At 42.9% G+C, this 24,785-nt stretch overlaps 1 protein-coding gene across 4 annotated transcripts in view; it reads right to left on the bottom strand.

Annotated features, from left to right (window-relative positions):
• PUS7 (pseudouridine synthase 7) overlaps nucleotides 1-24,785 on the bottom strand; it is a 57,777-nt gene that overhangs the window by 14,931 nt on the left and 18,061 nt on the right. For all 4 annotated transcript variants that reach the window (XM_059712777.1, XM_059712776.1, XM_059712779.1 and 1 more), the window contains 6 exons: nucleotides 24,284-24,368; nucleotides 23,786-23,887; nucleotides 21,300-21,444; nucleotides 11,880-11,991; nucleotides 9,521-9,598; nucleotides 452-580 (listed from right to left, as the gene is read on the bottom strand). In XM_059712777.1, the coding sequence (XP_059568760.1) occupies nucleotides 452-580; nucleotides 9,521-9,598; nucleotides 11,880-11,991; nucleotides 21,300-21,444; nucleotides 23,786-23,887; nucleotides 24,284-24,368 (651 nt within the window). The remainder of the gene's footprint in view (nucleotides 1-451; nucleotides 581-9,520; nucleotides 9,599-11,879; nucleotides 11,992-21,299; nucleotides 21,445-23,785; nucleotides 23,888-24,283; nucleotides 24,369-24,785) is intronic.

Consider the following 24,785-nt stretch of genomic DNA (forward strand, 5'->3'; position numbering starts at 1 on the left):
ACAATCTTGTGTAACCTTCAATGGTACCCACTTTTGGAACTTTTTTCATCTTCCCAAACCGAAACTCTACACCCATTAAACACTAACTCTTCACCCTCCCCTACACCCCCAGCCCAGGAAACCTCTTCTACTTTCTGGGTCTAGGGTTTGCCTATTCTAGGCCTCACACGTAAGTGGAACAATGCGTTCTTTGTCTTTTAACACAGTATTTAAGGAGACGGCGTCTTTCCAAAGGTGGTGCTGAGTTTTTAGAGGGGTGTCAGTACAAATACTCCAGTCGTATTTGCTCCCCCAACCCTATGAGGCCACTCTGCCTTCCCTTGCTGCCATGCCTGCTAGTATCAGTTCACCTAGATTAATAACTGCTCTGTTTTTTCCTTATGAGGTCACATCGAGTATAGATGTGACTAGGCAAGACCCTTCCTGGTCTGCACCTGACCCAGTTCCTTACCTGAGAACAACAGTGAAGTGATTCCCTTGGAGCTCTCCCAATTTCAGAGGGTTTTTCTGATAGCTGAAATTCCCGAGCTTGAAGTTCATCAAGCACTTGTTCAAGTGGGCAAGTCTTTGTGCAGTTATTCTAAAAAAAACCCCAAAAACCGCAACAACAATAAACAGAGCAGAGAGTGTTACAGGTGAGAGCACGTCAGGACCTTCCTTTCCAGGGGTTTTAAAGGCTGGGTGTTTAGGGGTGATCATGGAGGCTGTGCCACTGGACACATTAGGCTACATGAGACCACTCTATCAAGCCTGGGAGATGTAGCAAGTCTACCTAAAAAAAAGGAGCCCCTGAGAATCCCAAACTAGATGAACTCAAAGAGGCCCACACCAAGACATATCATAATTAAAATGCAAAAGGTTAAAGACAAAGAGAGAATCTTAAAAGCAGCAAGAGAAAAACAGTTAGTTACCTAAAAGGGAGCTCCCATAAGACTGTCAGCTGATCTCTGCACAGAAACTTTGCAGGCCAAAAGGGATTGTCAATATTCAAAGTGAGGAAAAGCAAGGACCTACAACCAAGATTACTCTCCTCAGCAACGTTAGCTTTTTGAATTAAAGGACAGAAAAAGAGCTTCCCAGATAAGAAAAAGCTAAAGGAGTTCATTATTACCAAACCAGTATTATATGAAATGATAAACACTATTTTTTAAGAAGAAAAAAAGGATAAAAAATATGAATAAAAGGTAATAAATATGTATCTATCCATCAGATCTAAAAAACAAAATAAATGAACAAGTAGATCAGAAACAGACTTATAGATACAGAGAACAGTTTGACAGTTGTCAGTTAGGAGGGGGTGGGGTAATGAGTAAAAAAGGTGAAGGGATTAAAAAGTACAAATTGGCCCAGCCAGGATGGCTGTTTGTTGAGTGTCATCCCTTGCACCAAGAGGTCACTGGTTCGATTTCCAGTCCGGGCACACGCCTGGGTTGTGGGCTAGATCCCCAGTAGGCAGAGTGCAGGAGGCCAACAATTGATGATTCTCATCAATGAGAGAAAGAGAGAGAGAAATATTGATGCGAGAGAGACACATTGATTGACTGCCTCCAGAACACATCCCAACTGGGGCTGGGGATGGAATCTGCAATCCAGGCACATGCCCTTGACTGGGAATCGAACCCGTGACCCTTCAGTGCCAGGGCCAAAGCTTTAACCACTGAGTTTCACTGGTCAAGGCGGGGGTGATATTTTTTAAATGTTGACTATCCTGTTCTCCCAATCTTTCATCCAGCTGTTCAGCTTCCCCAGGAAAAATGCTGCATGTGTAAAAGAGTGTTTTTCTGTATCTACCATTGCTTAGTTGGCCTTCTTCTGTAAGTAAGGACTACATAGTAAAATTTCAGTTAAATTCAGGAATCCTTTTAAGTAGTCCTGGGACATAAAGCATAGTTAGAAAGGATATCCTAAATCCTAATGCCTAGTCAGATATGTATTTTTAATTATCCCAAGAATATGTAGAGTACTTATATAGTTGTTTGTAGTAAAAAGGGTACTTTTAATTTTGTTTCCTTTTGACTTAGAGTAATGACACACTTTTTTTTTTTATCATGTCTCACTTAGAGCAGTGTTGGCCTCTATGCATTCACCAAGACATTAACCTTCACTGCTGGTCTTTCACTAGTTTACTAGTATATTGGTTGCAGCGACAAATAAAAGGACTCTGAGCACTATGGTTCTAGGGGCTTTGACCGGGACTTTCTGATTCTCCCTCCCCAGTCAACTTCTGATGCCAAAAGTAGCTTTAGAAAGAAGGGGAATGGGCCATGCTGACTCAGGAAGATTTGCTCCTCTCGCCATGTTTTAAATTATGGAGTCTCCTCGTTCTAAGCAACAAGAGGGTTAAGAGGAGGGAAAGTGTTCTTCACACACAAACCAGCAACTGTGTCAACTGCTGCTCAGGAGCTTTGGCTCTGCATTTTAAATTATCAGCATCATACATATCTTTTGGCTTTTTGTTCTTTTTTAAAGGTAGGTTGTGGAATATAAATACTGCCCCCAGGACCTGACTATAAAAATACGTATTTATGTTATATTTATAGATCTATATTTATGTGCAACGATACTGTGGCTGCTGCTGCTTTTTAACTGGTTTTGTTATTATCTGACAAAGTGTTGCCTCTTTTCCATTCAACAGAGTCATATACAAACATCACATGGATTTGTTCATTCAGTTGTATTTTAAAAATTGTTTTAACAAAATACTTTCCTTTTATTTCTCCCCTTTTATGTTACGGTTAAGATGTGCTAAAAGGTAACTTACATTACCTATGGAATTCATTTCAGGATAGTGAAGGAGGAAGTTACAGACTGCCATCCATAGAAAAGGAGAGTGTTGGATCTGACAGGGCTGAGAACCATCTGTCTAGGGGTCCAGAGATGGTGTGAAAGCAAAACTGAAAAAGAAGCCTGAACATTTTTGTCAACTCCAACCAGGCTCCTTGGACACAGCCTCCTCTACCATCCCCATAAGACTTCCGTGCCTTGCCCAGAGCAGTCACTGTACAGGTCCTTGCAGCCCATTCCAAACCATCGTGTGCCAGCAGGTGTTTTCTGAATGGGGTTGGGAGGTGTGGCCAGAGTATCAGGAAGAAATCCCTAGGGATAATCCCAGGTCTCTTAAGATTTTAAAGATATGAGGAAGTTTTAAATATTATGAGAAAAAATAAAATAATTAACACCTATGCATTTTGTGACCTGCTCACATGTCTTTCTATTGTTCATGTCTTAAGAATTCTTTGAAGCCACATTTAAAAAGAGAGGGAAAGAAGAAAGTAACTTTTTGGAAACTGTTATTATTATTATATTGTTGAGGTATCCACATCCATGACTGTCATGTTAACAGTGACACGTTCTTAAGGTAACTACACACCACTCTGGACTTTCTCTTATAACCACTGTCTTCTCTTTCTACCTCAACTGAACACCCAGACTCATGAGGCCTCAGTCTCTGCCCTTCCATTCCTGGAAGGTCCCAAAGCCAACCATGTGGGAGGTTTCATCCAAGGAGAAGACCGCTTTGTCTGGCCAGATGACAAACCCTCTACTTTGCTTTATGAGGCAGATAGCAACCCCAAACCACCGACAGGTTGGGACCTGCGCAGGCCTCAAGACAGCTATATTTCTATGTTTAAATTTTTTTAAAAAAAATATTTTTTATAATATATTTTCATTGATTTCAGAGAGGAAGGGAGAGGGAGAGAGAGACAGAAACATCAATGATGAAAGAGAAAATCATTGATCAGCTGCTTCCTGCACACCCCACACTGGGGATTGAGCCCACAACCCGGGCATGTGCCCTTGACTGGAATTGAACCAGGACCCTTCAGTCCGCAGGCTGTCAATCTATCCACTGAGCCAAACCAGCTAGGGCCTGTTTAAGTTTTTGATCCAGCCCTGGCCATTTGGCTCAGTGGATAGAGCTTCAGCCTGTAGACTCAAGGGTCCTGGGTTCGATTCAAGTCAAGGGCACATGCCCGGGTTGTGGGCTTGATCCCCAGTGTGGGGTGTGCAGGAAATAGCCAATCAATGATTCTCTCTCTCATCACTGATGTTTCTATCTCTCTCTTCCTCTCTGAAATCAATAAAAAAATATATATAAAAAATATATATTTTAAATCTACCTGGAATGTGTTTAGAATAGGGAATTAAGGTAAGGAGCAACTTTAATTTTATTTTCAGATGGCTACTCAGTTATCTCAGCCACATTCACTGATTCAACTAATCAAATCTGCTGACTTTAAATGCTACTTTGAATGTGTACTAAATCTGTGGATGTATCTGGGTCTAATTATTCTACCTATTTCTGTGCCAGTATCAAATTGCTTTAACTGCTATATTTCAATATGCTTTATTTATTTTTTTAATATAATAAATAATGCTTTATTTTTTAAATGAAATCATATATATATATATATTCATTTTTATTGACTTCAGAGAGGAAGGGAGTGGGATAGAGAGATAGAAACATCAATGATGAGAGAGCATCATTGATTGGCTGTCTCCTGCACGCCCCACACTGGGGATCGAGCCCGAAACCTGGGCATGTGACTGACCAGGAATTGAACTGTGACCTCCTGGTTCATAGGCTGACTCTCAACCATGGAGCCATGCCAGCTGCGCTGTTCTTCTTCTTCTTCTTCTTCTTTTTTTTAAATGAGTTGAGATAAAATTAACATAAAGTTTATCATTTTAACCTTTATAAAGTGTATAATTCTGTGGTTTCTAATATAGTCACAAGGTTGTGAAACTGCCACCACTATCTAATTGCAGAACAATTCCATTACCCCCAAAAGAAACCTTTTACTTATTAACCCCATTCCCTCTCCCTGCAGCCTCTGGAAAACACTAGCCTACTTTCTGTCTCTATAGATTTATCTATTTTGCACATTTCATATAACATGAGACCTTTTATATCTGACTTCTTTTACTTAGTATAATGTTTTTTAAGATTCATCCACGTGGTAGTATGTATCCGTACTTCATTTCTTTTTTTGGAAGAATCATATTCTGTTGCCTGTTCTTGAATATACAACAGACATGTATTTCTGAATCCCACTAGCACAGCAGAAAGCAAGAGCTGTATTCAGTTCTTGTTGGTCTGGGTGCTCCTGGAGAACGGCTGAAATGGAGTTGACAGTATCTTCACAAAATTGTTCACAGTTTTAACTTTGACGACCCTGGATCAAGCTTTTTGGTTGTAAACTCATAGCCAATACTGTGAATAAGTTGGCAATACCCAAATCTCACTTTTAAATGCCAACTTAAGCAGCATGTTGCACAAAAGGCCTTTATTAACAAAGCCAGGGAAATACTGGCTCAGGCTCAGAAAGGAGACTGGGAGGGAGAGGCAGGGAAAGAAACAAATCATTCTGAACGAAGCTGTTCCTGCTTGGGATCCTGTTAAAATTACGAGGTGGCTTTGGGGAGCTGCATGAAGCTGAAAAGAAATGCAGCTTATCCCCAGGACTGGCCGACTCAGAAACAGTGCAATCCTCGCATGGGAGAGTGGATTCATCCTGTGCAACAGTGTTCAGGGGAAAGGCCAATCTGCCCAGCTCCACATCCATTAAGCAAACTAAGGGTACAGCCTGCATCTGTAAGATAGGTGCTATGGGCTTTCCAAAGGCCAGCGTTTAGGTGTCTGATGTAGTTTCTTACTATCAACAGATGATAAAGGCAATGAAGGTCTGAAGACGGATCAGCCTTGTGATTAAGTGTGACACCTGGTGGCTGACCAAGAAGAAGATAAATACCTTCACTCTTCAAATATTCAAAAATTTCACATCATATAGTAATGCAATATAAATGAATGAGGTGCCCTTTTTTTGACTTTCAAAGTAGCAAATGACTTTTTAAAAAGTCATAACACATGGTTGGTCTAAAGAACCAATGTGGAGAATTCTGGAGAAGCAGAATAAAGACAGGTACCACCTTTCTACCCAGCAATTAGGATTTCCTATTGAAAACCTAAAACCTAGAATTTCACATTCCCTTTAAATCAGTAATTCCACCGTCCTAGCCAGTGCGGCTCTGATGGTAGAGCGTAGTCCCATGCACCGACAAGTCACCAGTTTGGTTCCTGGTCAGGGAACATGCCTGGAGTTTCAGACTTGATCCCCAGTTGGGAGCGTGCAGGAGGCCGCAGATTGATGTTTCTCTCATCAATATTTCTCCCTCTCTCTCCCTTTCCCCCTCAAATCAATTAACATAAAAAACATTTTAAAAAATCAGTAATTTGGGGAGGGGGGGAACAGGAGTGGGCTGGAAGAGGTTAATGGGGGAAAAAGGAGGACCTATGTAATACTTTCAACAATAAAGATTAAAAGAAAAAAAATTGGTAATTCCACTGCTAAGTTTATCTTAATGAAGTTATTACAGATGTGTGCCAAAATTCAGCTACCAATATGTCTGTCATGGAATTGCTTATGATAGCAAGAAATGGGAAACAATATAAACATTCAGAAACAAAGTAATCATTCATAAATTAGGATATATCCATATATTTAAATATCTTTTGCTATGTAATATAATGTTGTTATTTTAAAATATTTTTTATTGATTTTTTTACAGAGAGGAAGGAAGAGGGATAGAGAGTTAGAAACATCGATCAGCTGCCTTCTGTACACCCCCCACTGTGGATGTGCCCACAACCAAGGTACCTGCCCTTGACCGGAATCGAACCTGGGACCCTTCAGTCCACAGGCTGACACTCTATCCACTGAGCCAAACCGGTTAGGGCTAGAATGTTTTTATTAAGAGAGAAAGAGATGCATCATTTATTATTCACAAGAAAGGGACATACTTGATATAAATATTTTGGCTTATGGGAGAAAATATGCCAAGCTACGAACAAAGCCATCTCTGAGGGAGTACAATTATGGCAGAACTTTCCTTTCCACCTGATTTCTTCTGTGTTGAAAACAAAACCAACCAACTTAAATTTTAATTTAGGCGAAAATTCACAGAGCCAGCCAGGAAGAACAGGACTTGACTATCACAATACTTTAGATAACAAAGAGAAGGCAACAACCCCGTGTCCCACCCAGAGTCGGGGAGCCTGAGCTCTCAAGCCCCTGTTGCTCACCCAGTCTTCAGAGTTCCTGGCCAGCCCCGGCCCCATTTCCTACAGACGCCGTTTCAAATCTTCACACTTTTCTCAAGTTCCCTTCCCCACTCCTGCCCTGTTCACTCTCAACAGATGACCACATTCCATGCGTCGCAGGAGGAAAAAGATTAGGCAGGAAGGTAGGAGCACCACCATTTCAAGTGTTTCCTCCCGCTCTCTCTCAAACACATCACATCTGCACACACCTCTCTCATGGAGAGAACGTGCTCTCACTCTGCTTTACTGCCACAGCATACCACTGTCCCCAGGTCAGGGAAAAAAAGGACTGGAGAATCCATTATGATGCAACCAGGAGCTCAATCCCTGGTTCTAGTGAATCAGAAAAGTGATGGGAAAGAAGCCAGATTGTGGGGTAAAGAGGAGATGCCACGTCAAATTCATTATGAAAAGATAAGGGAATTACAAGTAAATATAAGTATTTATTTTAAGTGGGGACAGCCAGCACAGATGTCTTATTTTTAATCCCATATAATAAAAGCTCAGCGACCGAATGGCGGAACAACCAGAATGACTGGTCAACCAGTCGCTATGACGCACACTAACCACCAGAGGGCAGATGCTCAATGCAGGAGCTGCCCCCTGGTGGTCAGTGCGCTCCCATAGTGGGAGTGCTGCTGGGCTGACCAGGATGAGTGGCGCTCCCACAGCGGGCCAATCCCCACTGGCCAAGCCTCACCAGTGCATGAATCCCGTGCACCGGGCCTCTAGTTATAGTATAACTAACATAAGGTAAAGTATACATATTAAAAATGTACGTTTTAATATGTGAATAAACTCGTGAAACCATCACCACATTCAAGGTAATGAACCTGTATGTGCATCACCCCCAAGTTTCCTCCTGCCCGTTTATCTTGTCCTCCCAGCATTCCTCACCTCAGGGGTGCACTCAGATGAAAGCCTTTACCTTCGCTGAACTGACTGGGTTCAGACTCCTCTTCTCCCTCCTCAGGATGTGCCAATACCTCCAAGAGCTCCAGTTTCGGCTCTATTGCTTTCCCCACAACTCATAATCCTGCCTCTAAACACAACTTCCTCCGTGTAGATCAAGTCCAACATCCTGAATATGACCTGTGGGGCCCTTCAAACCTGGATCCTGCCTACCCCCAAGCCTATTTCTTGCTGTGCTCCCACAGAGCTAAAGTACGTGCCAGGTGCCAAATGTGCTATGTTCCCAACTCCATCCCAGTGTCTTTTCACAAGCTGTTTTCTTAGTTTGGAACACATAACCCTAGACCTGCCCCAGCCCCAGGAAACTCCTACTCATCCTTCTAGACGTGGTTCTCATCCAGGGGCAATTTTGCCCTTCACGGAAAAATGGCAATGTCTGGAGACATTTTTCTTGTCAAAGTTAGGGGGCAGGGGGAATGCTGCTGCTATCTAGTGGGTAGACAGCAGCCAGGGCTGCTGCTAAATGTCCGACAATGTACAGGAAGACCCGCAACAGAATTATCTAGCCCAAAACGTCAACAGTAAAGAGAACAAGAAGCCCTGATCTAGATTAAAACGCTAGCATCCCATTTCCTGAGAAAACCTTCCCTGGTTGTCCCGCAACAATGAGTCCCTGGCTTTGCTGTCAGCTCTACCCTAATACCACCAATATCCTTCTATTTCAGCATTAATCTCACTGTGTGATGGGTTCTGATTTACTGGTCTGCTCTACTGAATAACTGTTTCAGAAGCAGAGACCATCTTTTTCACCTGCATATCTGCAGTGTGTCACAAAAGTGCTCATTCACTGTTTGGTAATAAAATTTTAAGTAGCTTACCCTATATAATAAAAGGCTAATATGCAAATTGACCAAATGGTGGAACAACTGGGCGCTAAGATGCAATGACCACCAGGGGGCAGACGCTCAACACAGGAGCTGCCCCCTGGTGGTCAGTGTACTCCCACAGGGGGAGCGCCGCTCAGCCAGAAGCCGGGCTCACGGCTGGCGAGCACAGCGGCGGTGGCGGGAGCCTCTCCCGCCTCTGCGGCAGTGCTAAGGATGTCTAACTGCTGGCTTAGGCAGTCGGACACCCCCAGAGGGCCCCTGGACTGAGAGAGGGTGCAGGCCAGGCTGAGGGACAACCCCCTGAGTGCACAAATTTCGAGCACTGAGCCTCTAGTTTTTAATAATGAACAAACAAGAGAGAGAGAGAGGGGGGGGGGGCACTATCCTCATGGCTCTACCACAAAAATCCCTTAAAATCACACAAATAATACCTGTGTGCTCTAAAAACTTTGGGAAATACAAATAAGCAAGCAAGAAAAGAAACAGAAAAACAACTTTTGAATAGGTAGAGACACCATCTAAAGACTGAAGAGAGACACCCCACAAAGCAAATTTGAGGCTTCTGAAAGGTGGTGCTAGGGTTTTGCAATGTGAACGCCAATATGTGCTCTCCACTTACTTGAGAACAGCAATCTCTTGGACAGTAATGGCCCTTTTATCTTTGGTTCCCATGTAGGAGAATATGTTTGGCTTGACTCTGGAAAGACAAAAACAAAACCATCTGAAGTAGTATACCAGTGAGAAATCATATTTTTCATAACTTAAGTTTCAAAATATACTTAAAATCATAATAGATTAAGAGAATAAGGAGATACAATTTAAAAACACACCCAGGAAAACATAATATGCAACATGAGAAAGTAAATGATGCCTGAACAACTCCCTAGCAGTGCTCGACTTAAAATGTTTGTGGCACTAAATAAGTTTAAAGACTTAGCTGGGCCGAAATCCGTTTGGCTCAGTGGATATAGCGTCGGCCTGCGGACTGAAGGGTCCCAGGTTCGATTCCGGTAAAGGGCATGTACCTGGGTTGCGGGCACATCCCCAGTGGGAGGTGTGCAGGAGGCAGCTGATCGATGGTTCTCTCTCATCGATGTTTCTAGCTCTCTATCTCTCTCCCTTCCTCTCTGTAATAAATCAATAGAATATATTTTTTAAAAAAAGACTTAGCTGGCCAGTAACAAGCAAAGAATAATGCACTTCCTATTAATCATATGTAATGCATTACACTGCATGGCTGTGAAGGTAAAGAAATACTCATTCTAGATATACTAGTATAATGTGGCACTTTGAAAACTTTGTATCTTCAATTTAAAAAAAGTAATGATGTGAACTTTCTGAATAGACATGCTATTTCTTTGTATTCAAAAGCCAAATGCTAAAGCTGGGATCTGAACAGTTTTGCAATGAAGCTATAGGTAAGCTAGTTTACTAAGATGTATGTTATAAAAACGGATCCATACTAACTAGAGAAAAACAGGAAGAATTTCTTGAACTCTGAGCAATCCTCAGCCCAGATCTCAGAGGAAGTCCCTCCACACCGTCTACCCTTCCTTGTGGTGCCTTGTCGATTCTCCCAGGCTCAGGTGCAGACAAGGCACCACAACTCTCTCCCAGGGAGCAAGCAACTAAAGTGAAATAAAACATTACTTGACAGAGTACTGTGTCCTGGGCTGAGCGGGGTTCCCCCCAGATTCCTATGATGCAGCCCTGCCTCCAGGTATTGCTAAATGCATTTGAAGACAGAACCTTTAAAGATGTGATTAAGTTAAAATGAGGCCATAGGGTGGGCCCTCATCCAATCTGACTGGCGTCCTAGTAAGAGGAGGAAATTTGGACACACACTGAGACTCCGGGGACACGACGACACAGGAAAGGCCACGTGAGGACACAGAAAGGTGGCCACCTGCCAAGGAGAAAAAAACCAAACCTATACCACCTTGACCGAAACTTCTAGCCTCCAGAATGGTGAGAAAATTCGTCTAAGTCTGTGGTATTTTGTTATGGCAGCCACAACAGGCTAACACACTACGTACCTTGTTTAAACTGGATTAAATATGTATTAGAAAGCAAATTTGTATTGCAAAGAGATTTGTTGTGGTGCCTGTACCCATTTCTTAAAAATCCTTCAGGACCTGGCCCATCTCTGCTGTATCTGCGTTCCTGTGAGGAAAGCCGTCTCAGGCTCTCAATCTCCTTAATTTAGTGAAACAAACCTCTGCAGCCCCATCAAAGTGTAGGCTTCAGGGAAGAAAGTTAACCCTGATGTTCAGCTGAGCCGACTGGTTACTCTCTACTACATGTGAACTAGTTAGAAAATTTTCATCTTGAATCATTGGCAATATGCAGGGAGATTAAAAAAAAATTGATTCACCTACTGTGTAAGGACACTGTAATTGCGAGGCATATTTGCTATCTGCTTGCCTATTTTCCCATTCCTTTTTTTTTTTTAATATAGTTTATTGATTTTTTACAGAGAGGAAGGGAGAGAGATAGAGTTAGAAACATCGATGAGAGAGAAACATCAATCAGCTGCCTCTAGCACATCTCCTACTGGGGATGTGCCCGCAACCCAGGTACATGCCCTTGACCGGAATCGAACCTGGGACCTGTCAGTCCGTAGGCCGACGCTCTATGCACTGAGCCAAACCGGTTTCGGCCCCATTCCTTTTTAAAAATATATATATAATTTTATTGATTTCAGAGAGGAAGAGAGAGGGAGAGAGAGCTAGAAACATCAATGATGAAAGAGAATCATTGATTGGCTGCCTCCTGCACGCCCCCTACTAGGGATCAAGCCTGCAACCTAGGCATGTGCCTTTGGCTGGAGTCGAACCTGGGACCCTTCAGTCCGCAGGCCGACGCTCTACTCACTGAGCCAAACTGGCTAGGGCTCCACTCCTTTCTTACTGGCATGGAAAGAAGAAAATAAATGCCCGTGTTTTGACTTTGCATAGGCACAAGAACAAGATACGCACCTTAAGTATTTGGACAGGACATTAATAGCATCCATGGTGTCTTTGTTTTCCTTGTACAGTACAAAGTGGCAGTAGCTTCCCCTAGATTTTGGCCAAGAATGCTTTCTTGGATCTTAAAAACAAAAGAATTAAATGTTATAGACACGGCAATAAAAGTCATCTGAGTTGTTTCCTTATGAAACCCTACAAGTTCATTGTCTGCTGGAGAACCTGAGTGAGAAATCGGATCCAGCCTGACAAGAAGTGCAGGTTACGTGGTTACAGCTGTGTGGACTCTCAGTATTAAACTTTCTGTGACTGGATACTGACATTATCGGTTCATATTCAAAATCAAAAGCTGAATGCAGGTGGTGCGACAGGCGACTAAGACTAACCAACCATCTTCACACAGCAGTTACTTTAAAGCACATGTATGACAGGTGGGCCGACGGGCTCTCTGGAACGCATGCAGTCCAGAGGGCAACCCGTCATGTCGAATTCCACAGTCTTGCTTCTCATCCCCGGGTGTGCACACATACAGGCTGGACGCCTTAGACGGGATGGGGATGAAACTTGTAAGGAGTTGCCTTAATGACACATTTAGATTTTCCAAAGGCCACTTCCATCACAAAATAGCTAAAACTGGATGGTTTACAGAGAGAGCAGCTGGCATTCAAGACCTAATTGCCATTCTTGGGGAAAAGGAAATGTTAAAAATTAAGCCAGGTTAACTGTTAACTTTTGAGCTACTGTTACTTCGCTTGCTCAGCTTTTTGGAAATAAACATTTCAAGACTTTGGAGAACCTGATTTTTAACACTTCTTTTCATATGACATTTTAATTATCCTATAATATAGGCACATGTTTAAACAATATTAAGATTTAGACTTAAGCTGCCCAAAGGGTATTTCAAAAAAAATCAACCCTTTGGGAAAAAATACGTAAATCACAGCTGCACTTCCCAGACATACAAGAATATCCGTGAGTCTCAGGTGACACACAGCTGCAGTTGTTCATTGAACACATCTAATTTACTCAATGTCTGACACTCTATGAAGGAAAAACTGTGAAAAATATTTCACACAATCCCTAGAAAAGAGTCTGCTTTTAAAAAATGTTCCTTTGTCTTTGTCCCTACAGTAATCCGTTAGCGTGAATTCATGCACCCATCTTCAGAAACCTAAGACACTTCCAGCACTAAAGCCAAAATGTAAAGAACAAAAGAATCAATAAACCATCTGGGAAAACTGCCAGAGCACGAATGCTTAGTGAATTGCTTTTCCTTTCTGATAAATACGAGTGTGAGGCTTCTCCGCCTGGAACAGAAAAGTATTGCAAGTATTTCTTTGGCTCTTGGTGTGAATTCCTCACAACTCATCCTCAGAAAATTGTGAATGGGAATATTATTTTGGTTTTCCTTCCAGATCACTACAGTTAAGCAAAGTTGTCTACACTTGGCACTTGTGACAAAAATCATTGGCATTTCATTTTATCTACATGAAACGCCAACCGCTCTTACCTGCTGCAGTTCTGACCTCTGTCCAAATGCACAGCATAAAGAGCACAAGAGAGCAACGTTTAATTTATAACAGACAATACTAAAGGGCTTTAGAGGTGAACATGCAAATGATCGCATGGGAAGTTTCTACCAAGGACTTGGACAGCACCTGGTAGAATGCGGTGGGTTAACAGCCATGTAGACGTTAACAATGGAATGTCGCAGAGGCAAACAGTGAACAAGCAGAAAAGTCACCTAGAGGTACAAGCCTCCCTGTCTCAGTCCCCTCACAATGGCATGTCAGCTCATCCTCAAAGCTGCACTGTCTCTACCCACCACAAGTAGCAAAAGGTTTAAGACTGGATGCAAGGCCCTGGCCGGGGAGCTCAGTTGGTTAGAGTGTCAGCCTGTTGTGCCAAGGTTGTGGGTTTGAGTCCCAGTCAAGGGCACATACAAGAATCAAACAATGAATTCATAAATAAGTGGAACAACAAATTGATGTTTCTTTCTCTTTCTCTGCTTCCTTTCTGCCTCTAAAATCAATTGGAAAAAAAAAAAGGAAGCTCTAGCTGGTTTAGCTCAGTGGATAGAGGGTTGGCCTGCGGATTGAAGGGTCCCGGGTTTGATTCCGGTTAAGGGCACATGCCCAGGTTGCAGGCTTGATCCCCAGTGGGGGGTGTGCAAGAGGCGGCTGATCAGTGATTCTCTCTCATCGATGTTTCTGTCTCTCTCACCCTCTCCCTTCCTCTCTGAAATCAATAAAAATATACTGGAAAAAAAAAAAAAAAGAGGACTGGATGCAAAATGCATTCCCACTTAGAGGTTTGTGTTCTTAGATATGGGAGGACATGTACCAATATGCTCTTTGTGATTAACTTTTGGTAGTGAGACTGAAAGTAATTATTGCTTTGCTTTGTGTTTTATGAGTTTCCTATAGTGAGTTACAAATATTTTTTTATTTGAAAAAATGTGAAATTATTATGGAAAAACAGTTTTTAAGCCAATAGATTCAAAGAGATTTAAGAGATCCATTGAGCCAAACCGGTTTGGCTCAGTGGATAGAGCGTCGGCCTGCGGACTGAAGGGTCCCAGGTTCGATTCTGGTCGAGGGCATGTACCTTGGTTTCGGGCACATCCCCAGTGGGAGATGTGTGGGAGGCAGCTGGTTGATGTTTATCTCTCATCGATGCTTCTAACTCTCTATCCCTCTCCCTTCCTCTCTGTAAAAAATCAATAAAATATATTACAAAAAAAAGAGATCCATTGAATGCAATGTTCTTACCTTGTTCGTATCATTATTTGAACAAGTCATCTGTATGTAAAAGACACTTTTGAGATAACCAGGGAAAAACTGAACATGCACTGGGTATTAGATATTAAGAACTTGTTGATCTTGTTGGATATAATGGTTTTATGGTTTTAGTCCTTATCCGTTAGATACATACTGAAGTATTTATGAGTGAACTAAAGTACTATGCAGAATTTTCTTTAAAACACTCCAACGAGAAAAAAAAAAGTTGGAGGAATAGATCAAACAAAAACAACAGAATGTTAATAATCTTGAAGACGGTTGATGGGTACAATGGGGTTAATATACTACCTCCTTCATTTATGTGCATATCTGAAACTATCCATACTAAAAAGTTAAAAATATATTTGTGGTAAAAGTTGATGAAGTGTAGCTACATTTTTCCTTAACTACCCCTTCAGTAGTACATTCACAGCAAACCAAAAATGGCAAAAATAAATGAAACCAGAAGACTAAAAAACTAAATGCTATAATACCTTAAGGCAGTGGTCCTCAACCTTGGCTGCACCTTAGAATCACCTGGGAATCTTTTTAAAAAATTCTGTTTCTTTGTTACAGGGTGGGGCCACAACATTAGTAACAAAGAAACAGAATTTCCGGAGGACGAGGCCCAGAAATCAGGATTTTAAAAAGATTCCCACGTGATTCTAATGTGCAGCCAAGGTTGAGAACCACTGCCTTAAGAGAAACCATGACAACTGAATATGAGTTTTGGCTCACAAGCACGCATCTTTTTTTTGTTTTGTTAATCCCCACCTGAGGATATTTTTCCCCATTGCTTTTCAGAGAGTGGAAGAGCGGGAGGGAGGGGAAGAGAGAGAAACATGCATGTGAGAGAGACACATCCACTGATTGCCTCCCACACTCGCCCCAACGGGGGTGGGGTGGGGAGGAGCAAACTCGTTAGGAATGTGCCCTTGACGGGGAATCGAACCCGAGACCTTTGGTGCATAGGCTGACACTGTAACCACTGAGCACACTGGCCAGGATGAGCATGCACCTTTTATTAGCAAATCCAAGCACTGAGCATGCATACCATTACCTCCTCTGCCAATACCAGATGCAAAGACTCTTTTTCTAAGTGCACTCGGTATACAAAATAGTAAGCATATGCACTGATTAACAGAAAACCTATGAGTATCAACTTATTTCTGGGTAGTTTAACTTTGTGAAACCCCAAATTCTTAGAATGCTACGTAGCACATGTATGGCGTTACAATTTAAGTGAATGTAAAATAACTTTGAGAATTTCTGAGACATTCTAATTTAAAATGTTAACACGAAGAAGCCTCAGGCTGAGAAAACAGGAAGCGGCCTTCCGATGGTCTGCTATGGCAGCCCCTGTCTAGTAGAAGCAGAAACCAAACAAAAGAAATGCCCAGGAAGGTTCATGAACCCTGGGCAGAGACCCTCATGAATAAGGAAGAGAAAAAATGTTTGTGGCTCAAGAAAGATGACAGGACGGGGTAGCATGCAGAACATTCTTTCCTTCTTATTCAAGGCCATGCCCAGTGCTGCACCCCTGCACGCCAACATTTCCGCTTCCTCAGGGATCCTGCTCCATCATCTCTCCCCGGCCGAAATTTTCACCCTCCCTCGGCACTGGCTCTTCCTTCCATCTATCAACGTGGTCAGGGCTCTTCCCCTTTAAAAGTCCGCCCTAGGTCTCCCTCTCCTTGACCATGTTCCTTTCCTTTCTCCTCCTCTTGAGAGCTTATTTGAAAAAGCAGCCTGTGTTTACTGCCATCCTCCTCAACCTACTGTGTAAACTGGTGTCCACCCTTATTCCGCTGAAACTGCTCTGGCAGGCACCAATGGTTCCCATGTTGCTAAAACCGGGCGGACGTGTTTCGGAGTTCTGTTCTGCTGGACCTATCTGCCATGTTCCCACTGCTAACCACTCTGGCGATGGGAATGCCCTCTTCCTGTGGGTGCCATCACATGAGTCTCTCCCACAGAGTCCCCTTTTCATCCACCTGGCTCTCCCTCCCGAGTCTTTGTGGATTCCTAGCTCAGGTATCCGCCAGGGATGGGGAACCTCTACGTACCACCTGGCAGAATTTTGTTTTGTTTTCTTCATTTTAAGTCTTTAAAAAGAAGTTCTTAGAGGTATTTGTAATGTACATGATCTATCCCAAAACATAAATCAATTTACCCAGTTAGATGGTTTAATAAATAACTAGAGGCCCGGTGCACAAAAATTTGTGCACTCGGGGGGTGGGGGGGGTCCCTCAGCCCGGCCTGTGCCCTCTTACAGTCTGGGACCCCTCAGGAGATATCGACCTGCTAGCTTAGGCCTGCTCCCGGGTGGCAGAGGGCAGGCCCAATCCCTAGGTGCAGCCCCTGGTCGGGCTCAGAGCAGGGCCGACTGGGGAGTTGGGGCGCTGCCCCCTGTCATGCACAGAGCAGGGCGGATCGGGAGGTTGCGATGCCACCCTCAGTCACGCTCAGGGTAGGGCCGATTGGGGGGTTGGGGCACTGCCCCCTGGTACACTCAAGGCAGGGTCGATGGGGAGGTTGCGGCGCCACCCCCTGTCACGCACAGAGCAGGGCCAATCAGGGGGTTGGGGCGCTGCCCCCTGTCACTCACAGAGCAGGGCCCATCAGGGGGGTTGGGGCTCCATACCCTGTCACGCACAGAGCAGGGTCAATCAGGGGGTTGGGGAGCTCCCCCCTGTCATGCACAGAGCAGGGCCGATCAGGGGGTTGAGGAGCTCCCCCCTGTCACTCACAGAGTAGGGCCGATAGGGGAGTTGGGGCGCCGCCCTCTATCACCCACAGAGCAGGGCCGATCAGGGGGTTGGGGCGCCGCCACTGTCACACTCAGGGCAGGGCCGATGGGGAGGTTATGGCTCTACCCCGAAACACACAGAGCAGGGCAGATCAGGGGGTTGGGGCGCCTTCCCCTGTCACGAACAGAGCAGGGTGGATAGGGAGGTTGTGGCCCCGCCCTGTCACACACAGAGCCTCAGGGCGATCAGGGGGTTTGGGCGCTGCCCCCTGTCATGCTGATCCCAGTGCCAGGAGGCTTCTCGGCTCCGCTGATACCAGTGCTGGGAGGCCTCGCGGCTCCTCTGATCCCGGTGCTGGGAGGCATATTATCCTTTTACTATATAGAATAGAGGCCTGGTGCATGGGTGGGGCTGGCTGGTTTGCCCTGAAGGGTGTCCTGGATCAGGGTGGGGATCCCCACTGGGGTGCCTGGCCAACCTGGGTGAGGGGATGATGGCTGTTTGCAGCTGGTCACACACCCTTCAGGGTGGGGGTCCCCACTGGGGTGCCTGGCCAGTCTGGGTGAGGGGCTGAGGGCTGTTTTCAGGCTGGCAGGTGACTGAAGCTCCCAACTGCTCCTTTTTTTCTTTTATTCTGGGCCAGCTTTAGCTCTGGCTCCAGCTCTGAGGCCTCTGTTACTGAAAGCAGGTATCTGGTTTGTTTGGGTTCTATAATCGAAACACTGTTTCAACTCCAGCTCTGAGATCCCGGCTGGCTGAAAGCAGGTTTCTGGGGTTTTGTTTAGCTTCTATATTTGTAACAATGTTTCAAACTGCAAGCTCAGAGGCCAGCAGTGGCAGGCGGGGAACCTTGATTTCCTCCGTCACTGAAGCAAGCAAGCCTCATGTTTGCTTCAAGCTGCCTGGCTACCGGCTGCCATCTTGGCTGGCAGTTAATTTGCATATCGCCCTGATTAGCCAATGGGAAAGGTAGCAGAGGTATGGCTAATTACCATGTTTCTCTTTTATTAGATAGGATTACATATTTTCAGAAAAATACTCTATGTAGGCTCTGGTAGGTAAATCCAATGTGCCTTGTCTATCAGACTGGACGTCTAACTTGAAGTAGTGGGTAATTTGTGACATTTGGGCACTATGATTCAGAATCCACTATGCCTATGCTTTTAGGATGCATGCTCTATTTGAGAAAACAGTAAGAATTTGTATCCGGTGGGGGTGAACGGGGGAGAATGAATGAGGACACATTTGTAATTCCTTAACTAATAAAGAATTTAGAGATTTAAAAAAAAAAAAAGAATTTGTATCCGGGTCGGTAGTAAATGGACTCTAAAAACATGATAAATGTAGATTTGCAATGAAGATTTAAAAGCTAATTAATTCAAATGCTAGGCAAGGTGACCCAGGAGGAGTTGTCATTGGTATCAGGTTCTACTTGCAGGGGCATGAACAAGTCTCTGGATACCAGCTCTCCCTGCCTTTCCAATGGTGATTACTTTAAGCCACTCTTGTTCTCAGGTGGGGATCTAGACCTGCAAGAGATGAATGCAGGCTCTCAAGTGCCTGTCTGGGTCCATGAGGAGACAGGAGAGGAGCGCTCAGGGAGACTTCTCATCCACCTTCACTAAATGCCACAACACCTCAAGCCCGGGAGGTGCAAGCAGTGATCCAATCTAACCTGCCTTCGTGCTTCTTTTTAAAGTGAAAAACCCATTGTTTTACTGAAGATGTGCAAAGGGAGATGGGGAGGAGTGGTGTACGTCACACAGAGCTCAGCATCTCACTTGGAAATTCTTAAGGGAATTTCTTTGGGGGAAAAAAAAGAAAGAGTGGTGGGAGTGGCATAAAGCACAGAACATGTAGATAAAGAGAGGACCTGAGAGACCTGGTACCACTCACTTGAGACAGAAGGGTGAGAAAACTAAAATGGCCACTTTGGCCTTAAATGCCCTAACTCCCCTCCTTGAAGATCACAAGCATCGATATCAAGAGGTTTTACCTTTTCTAATTTGCTTCCTTGTGACCACACTCAGCAGAACAAGATCCTGACTTTTCTTCTTGCCTTTGCAAGAGGGTGGCTGACCAACATGGACTGCCTCTCTGTCAGGAACATCTCCCTAGCAGCCCTCCTCAACCTGGGTTCCAAGGCATTTGACTGTATGAAGCAAGTCACCTTCTCTTCTCTCCATCTAGAACAGTTACCAGCTACACACTAATCTTGGGAGGATGGAAAAAATAGTCACTCACACCATATTCCACTGGGCTGAACTCTCTTGAACAATTCTGGCTGAAGAAAGACTACTGGGTAATATTTTATACTACTGACTCAGACATCGAAGTAACATACAGTAACCACACCATTAGTTTGTGGAATTGGAAGTAATTAACAACACGTAACCACAAGTAGCTTCGGAACACTTCATCTCACTTTTCTTTTTGGCATCCACTGAGAAGTGGCCTCCAATCTCCTTTTTCTTCTCCCCAACTGCTTGAGGTTTCTCATTTCTGTTACCATCCATACTTACTGATTTCACTGTATTATTTTCTCAGGCATAGCTAAACCTAATTTCTGCCCATTTGTCTTATATCCTCTCATTTCACTAGAACCAAACAAAGTTAAAAACAATAAAGGTTTCATACATTCACAGCATTATTCTAAGGAAATATGACAAAGCATTAATGCTTTGAACAGTCTTTTTTTTTTTTTTAATTTGGTCTTGGGGTTTTGCTCTAACAAATATGTAAATTTGCAATGAAGTAACTAGAAATATCTAGAAGTAACTAATAGGGGCCATTACTAATAGAGGAGGAGAGTGAGGAAACAACTTTTTCTTACTGTAATTTTCAATAAAATTTTAACTACTGATTTGACAAGGAAAAACTATCTACTATTTCTTAAGATTATATACAAGTTGAAATTTTCATGGCTGTAGAAAACACATCCTACATAATAAAAGGCTAATATGCAAAGAGACCGAACGGCATAACGACTGGTTGCTATGATGTGCACTGACCACCAGGGGGCAGACGCTCAACACGGGAGCTGCCCCTTGGTGATCAGTGCGCTCCCACAGTGGGAGCACACCTCAGCCAGAAGCCCTGTGCCAGGTTCACGCCAGCGGCAGTGGCAGGAGTCTCTCCCACCTCTATGGCAGCACTAAGGACTCCTCGGGGGATGTGCAGGGAGCGGGCCTAAGCCGTCAGTCTGACATCCCCCAAAGGCTCCCAGACTGCGAGAGGGTGCGGGCTGGGCCGAGGGACAACCCCATCCCAGTGCACAAATGTTGTGCCCCGGGCCTCTAGTCAGAACATAAATATCAGAGATTCACTGAAAACACACCCATTTCAAATGAAAGATACACAATAAAGATGGGTTTAGGCAAAGGGGTGCTTTTCTATATATCCAGTGGTTTTTCTTTCTTTTTTTTTTTTTTTATTCTGTGGTTTTTTTCTATGTGAGTGAAGAAGATACAGTAGGAAAGCCAGCAGCTCTTTCAATATAAGAACTTTGCCAAAAATATATACTACTAGGATAGGTGACAAGCATTTTCTGTCCATCTGAAAGCTTTCTTCTCTCCATTAAGAGCACAGAATGAACAATAGCCTTTCATTTTCTTCTTGAATTGCCACTCAGACCCTCTGCTCTTCAGGGGATAGGTCACTCCTAAGACGCTCTCTCAGGCACCACTGTAATTTCAGCAAATCTTTTCTCACATAAACGACCTAACGCCCCCGATCAGACAGATATTTTATAGGACTGCTCCAGCATCTGAAATAATATTACCCACCCTCTTTGAAGAAGTGACACGGTCAATATCCTCCTTTGAACAGCAAAGTAGAGGAGGCATGGATCTGCCTCTGGGGCTCACCAGGCAGGAGAAATGCCAGGTCACTCACACACTTACTTGCCAGAGCCTTCCTCCCAGCTGCATGGTAGGCTACAATATATTTCTTCCCCTCTCTATCCTCTGTTTTTGTCTCTAATCCTGGAAACAGAGACTTAATTGCTTGATGGATGACAGTTCTTTTCTCTTTGGTGTCCTCAACAACCTATTAAAAACATAGGTAATGATATTACAAATTTAACAAACCTTAAATAGAGAAATCATACTGATGAGTGAGTAAAAACACTATTGATCTTATTAACTATGTGAAATAACAGAACTACATGCGTGTGATTTCAGGAATCTTTTAGAGCCTCACAATATGCAAGCGCAATGAGCCTGTTAATGGAGCATGTCCATATACCAGGCACTGTGCCAAGCACTGTGCAGACGCTCCCTCAGGGACTCTACTGGACAAGCACTTCAGGGCTCACAGACAGAAATGCAGGGATGTCAGAAACTCCCTCCCTCAAACAGTCCAATCTACAACTGCCTCACAATGAATTCTATACCGACTCATTTTATAATGATGTGCTAGTACATCTGTTCACAATAAAAAAAATACCAACAGCGAGAAAATGTAAACTTATTAGTTACATAACGGTGTTTTAATTTTTGAATGGGTCTCACATTAAGAAATACATTTCACATCTGGATTCAACAGTTGGAAGGATGTATGTGTACATATCTTATTAACAATTTAAAAATTTTTAAGAAACAATACTTACCCTTACTATGTACAATACACTATAACTTTATACTTTATTTTATTGTATTAAAAAAAAGTTAAGATCCACTGAATTGGGTTTATGACCCACCAGTGGACTGCAACCTGCAAGCTAAAAAACACTGAGCTACTACTGCTAGCTAAACTTAATGTTTTATCAAAATGTAAAAGAAAAACTACATTATAATTATAGACAAGTAACATGTGCATACAGAAAAGTGAGTCTAGATCTAGAATTTACTAAAAGCAGTGAGTTGGAATCATGATTTGTGTGTATGAGTGAAAACATATTTAGATCTCAAAAATTCACAAAGTCTGCTTTCCTTAGTTTACAAAGACACCTGCCCATGGTTTATGCTATCGAAAAGTACAAAATTTCAGTAGATAACTACATAATAAAAAAATTTCAGCATAACTACAGTTTGTAAGATGGTAAATCTTGCCACCTAGGTAGATATATCATGAGGCTAAGATACTCCACTGCATTACATAAGTAAGGGAAACCTGGACTATCCTCCTGGAGGATTCTCAGAACCAATTCTTAGAGATTTTCTCCCTGACATTTTGTCTTTAAGGAAATTCAGTAACTGAAGATCTCTAAAGATCACACACTTTTGGGAAGTTTTGGTGGGTGGAACAGAAGTAGATGAGGATTGGAGACAGACAGTGATTTCTGAGAAATTATAAATTCTTACTAATTAGGGGTGATGGAAGGGGGATTTTCAAATACCCCCAGATCCAGCAGGTTGTTAAAATATGCTACAAAATGGCCCTAACCGGTTTAGCTCAGTGGATAGGGCATTGGCCTGCAGACTCAAGGGTCCCAGGTTCGATTCCGGTCAAGGGCATGTGCCTTGGTTGCGGGCACATCCCCAGTGGGGGGCGTGCAAGAGGCAGCTGATCAATGTTTCTTTCTCATCGATGTTTCTAACTCTCTATCCCTCTCCCCTTCTGTCTGTAAAAAATCAATAAAATATATTTTTTAAAAAATATGCTACAAAATGAATTGAACATAAAATTCTAAAAATCTCATGCTACAACATTCGTAAAATTTTTTAACACATCACCCTGCAAAACGATCACCTAGAGCTGCTCTGTCCCACACCATAGCCGCTAGCCACATGTGGCAACTGAGCATCTGAACTGTGGCTGGTCTAAACTTAGACGTGCTATCAATTTAACAAAGGATGTTAAGGACTTAGTAGGAAAAACACAATATAAAACACCCCAGTAATTTAATTCCCCTGGGCAGCACTAACAGAGCAGAATAAAATGTCCAGAACAAAAGCTTCTTTTAAAGAAGGGATTTACTATTCTATGTAGTGGCTGAGCTCTCCTTTTCTTGAATAGAAGTAGACTTAGGCTGAGCAGAAAAACGCTCCCTTACTTCCTCCCTCCAAATCCTTTCCCTCCTAGAACCCTATCTGAGACCAAGAGGCTGCTGGCACTGGAGGGAGGGCCAGGCCACACCTCTGACCGCCAGGCTGGTCAGTATGATATAATAGTCACTATCAGGTACAAAACAGGTTTCTTTGTTGATTTATGGTCATCTGAAACATTTTTTTAAAAAAACACCTTTTTGGCCATGGTTTATGTTGGATAGTGGTATCTGTTACTGACAAAAACATTTTTTAGTGTACATAATGCCCTTTTAGATCAAATAGGACATCATCCTTTTGTTAACTACTATAATTTTTCCAATAGACACTTACCAACATCTACCCCCAAAAAAGCAATGAAAACCCTATACAACCTTTTCATATTTTTTTGTACTACTTACCTCAATGGCAACACTGGTTTCCTTATTTTTAAAAAGCTGAAGTTCTTCTAAACGCTGCTTTTCTTCAGCTGTCAAAACTGTAAATACATCTTCTGAAGGATCCTTTTAAATAACCACAAAAACTCCCAATGAGTCACACAGAATTCAAGGCTGTTAGAGCTCTGTATTTCTTTGATCTCTAAAAAATGCTACTTTTAGCCGAAACAGGTTTGGCTCAGTGGATAGAGCGTCAGCCTGTGGACTGAAGGGTCCCAGGTTCGATTCTGGTCAAGGGCATGTACCTGGGTTGCGGGCACATCCCCAGTGGGGGATGTGCAGGAGGCGGCTGATCGATGTTTCTCTCTCGTCTATGTTTCTGACTCTCTATCTCTCTCCCTTCCTCTCTGTAAAAAATCAATAAAATATATTTAAAAAAAATAAATAAATAAAAATAAAAATAAAAATAAAAAATGCTACTTTTATACAGAAGGTGACTTTTGCTAGAGAGCTGGCTCCTACCTCCTCATCCACTGGGATGGACAAGTCATCCAAATGGCTGATGCGCCCATCTTTTCCTATTTCGTGAACAACGAAGTCAGAGTATCTGACGAAAAGAAAACACAAACTTTCAGAGCATTAACATTTTGTTTCCTGTTAATTTTAGGAAAAAGTTTATCAACAGTAAGCCTTACAAACTCAATATAGAAAAATCTGTTGTTTCTATATGCTAACAATAAACTATCAGAAAGCAAAAAAAAGAGTAAAATTCCTAGGAATACACTTAATATAGAAGATGAAAGGCCTGTACACTGAAAACTACAAGACATTGTTAAAAGAAACTGAAAACAAAAAGAAATGAAAAAATATCCCATGTTTACTGATTGAAGAAATTAACATTGTTAAAATGTCCAAATTGCTTAAAGCAATCTACAGATTCAATGCAATCCCCAACAAAAGCCCGAAGGCATTTTTCACAGAAATAGAGCAAAAAAACCTAAAATTTGGGAGAAACCACCAAAAA

The sequence above is a fragment of the Myotis daubentonii genome, chromosome 10 (assembly GCF_963259705.1).
Source record: "Myotis daubentonii chromosome 10, mMyoDau2.1, whole genome shotgun sequence".
NCBI lineage: Eukaryota > Metazoa > Chordata > Mammalia > Chiroptera > Vespertilionidae > Myotis > Myotis daubentonii.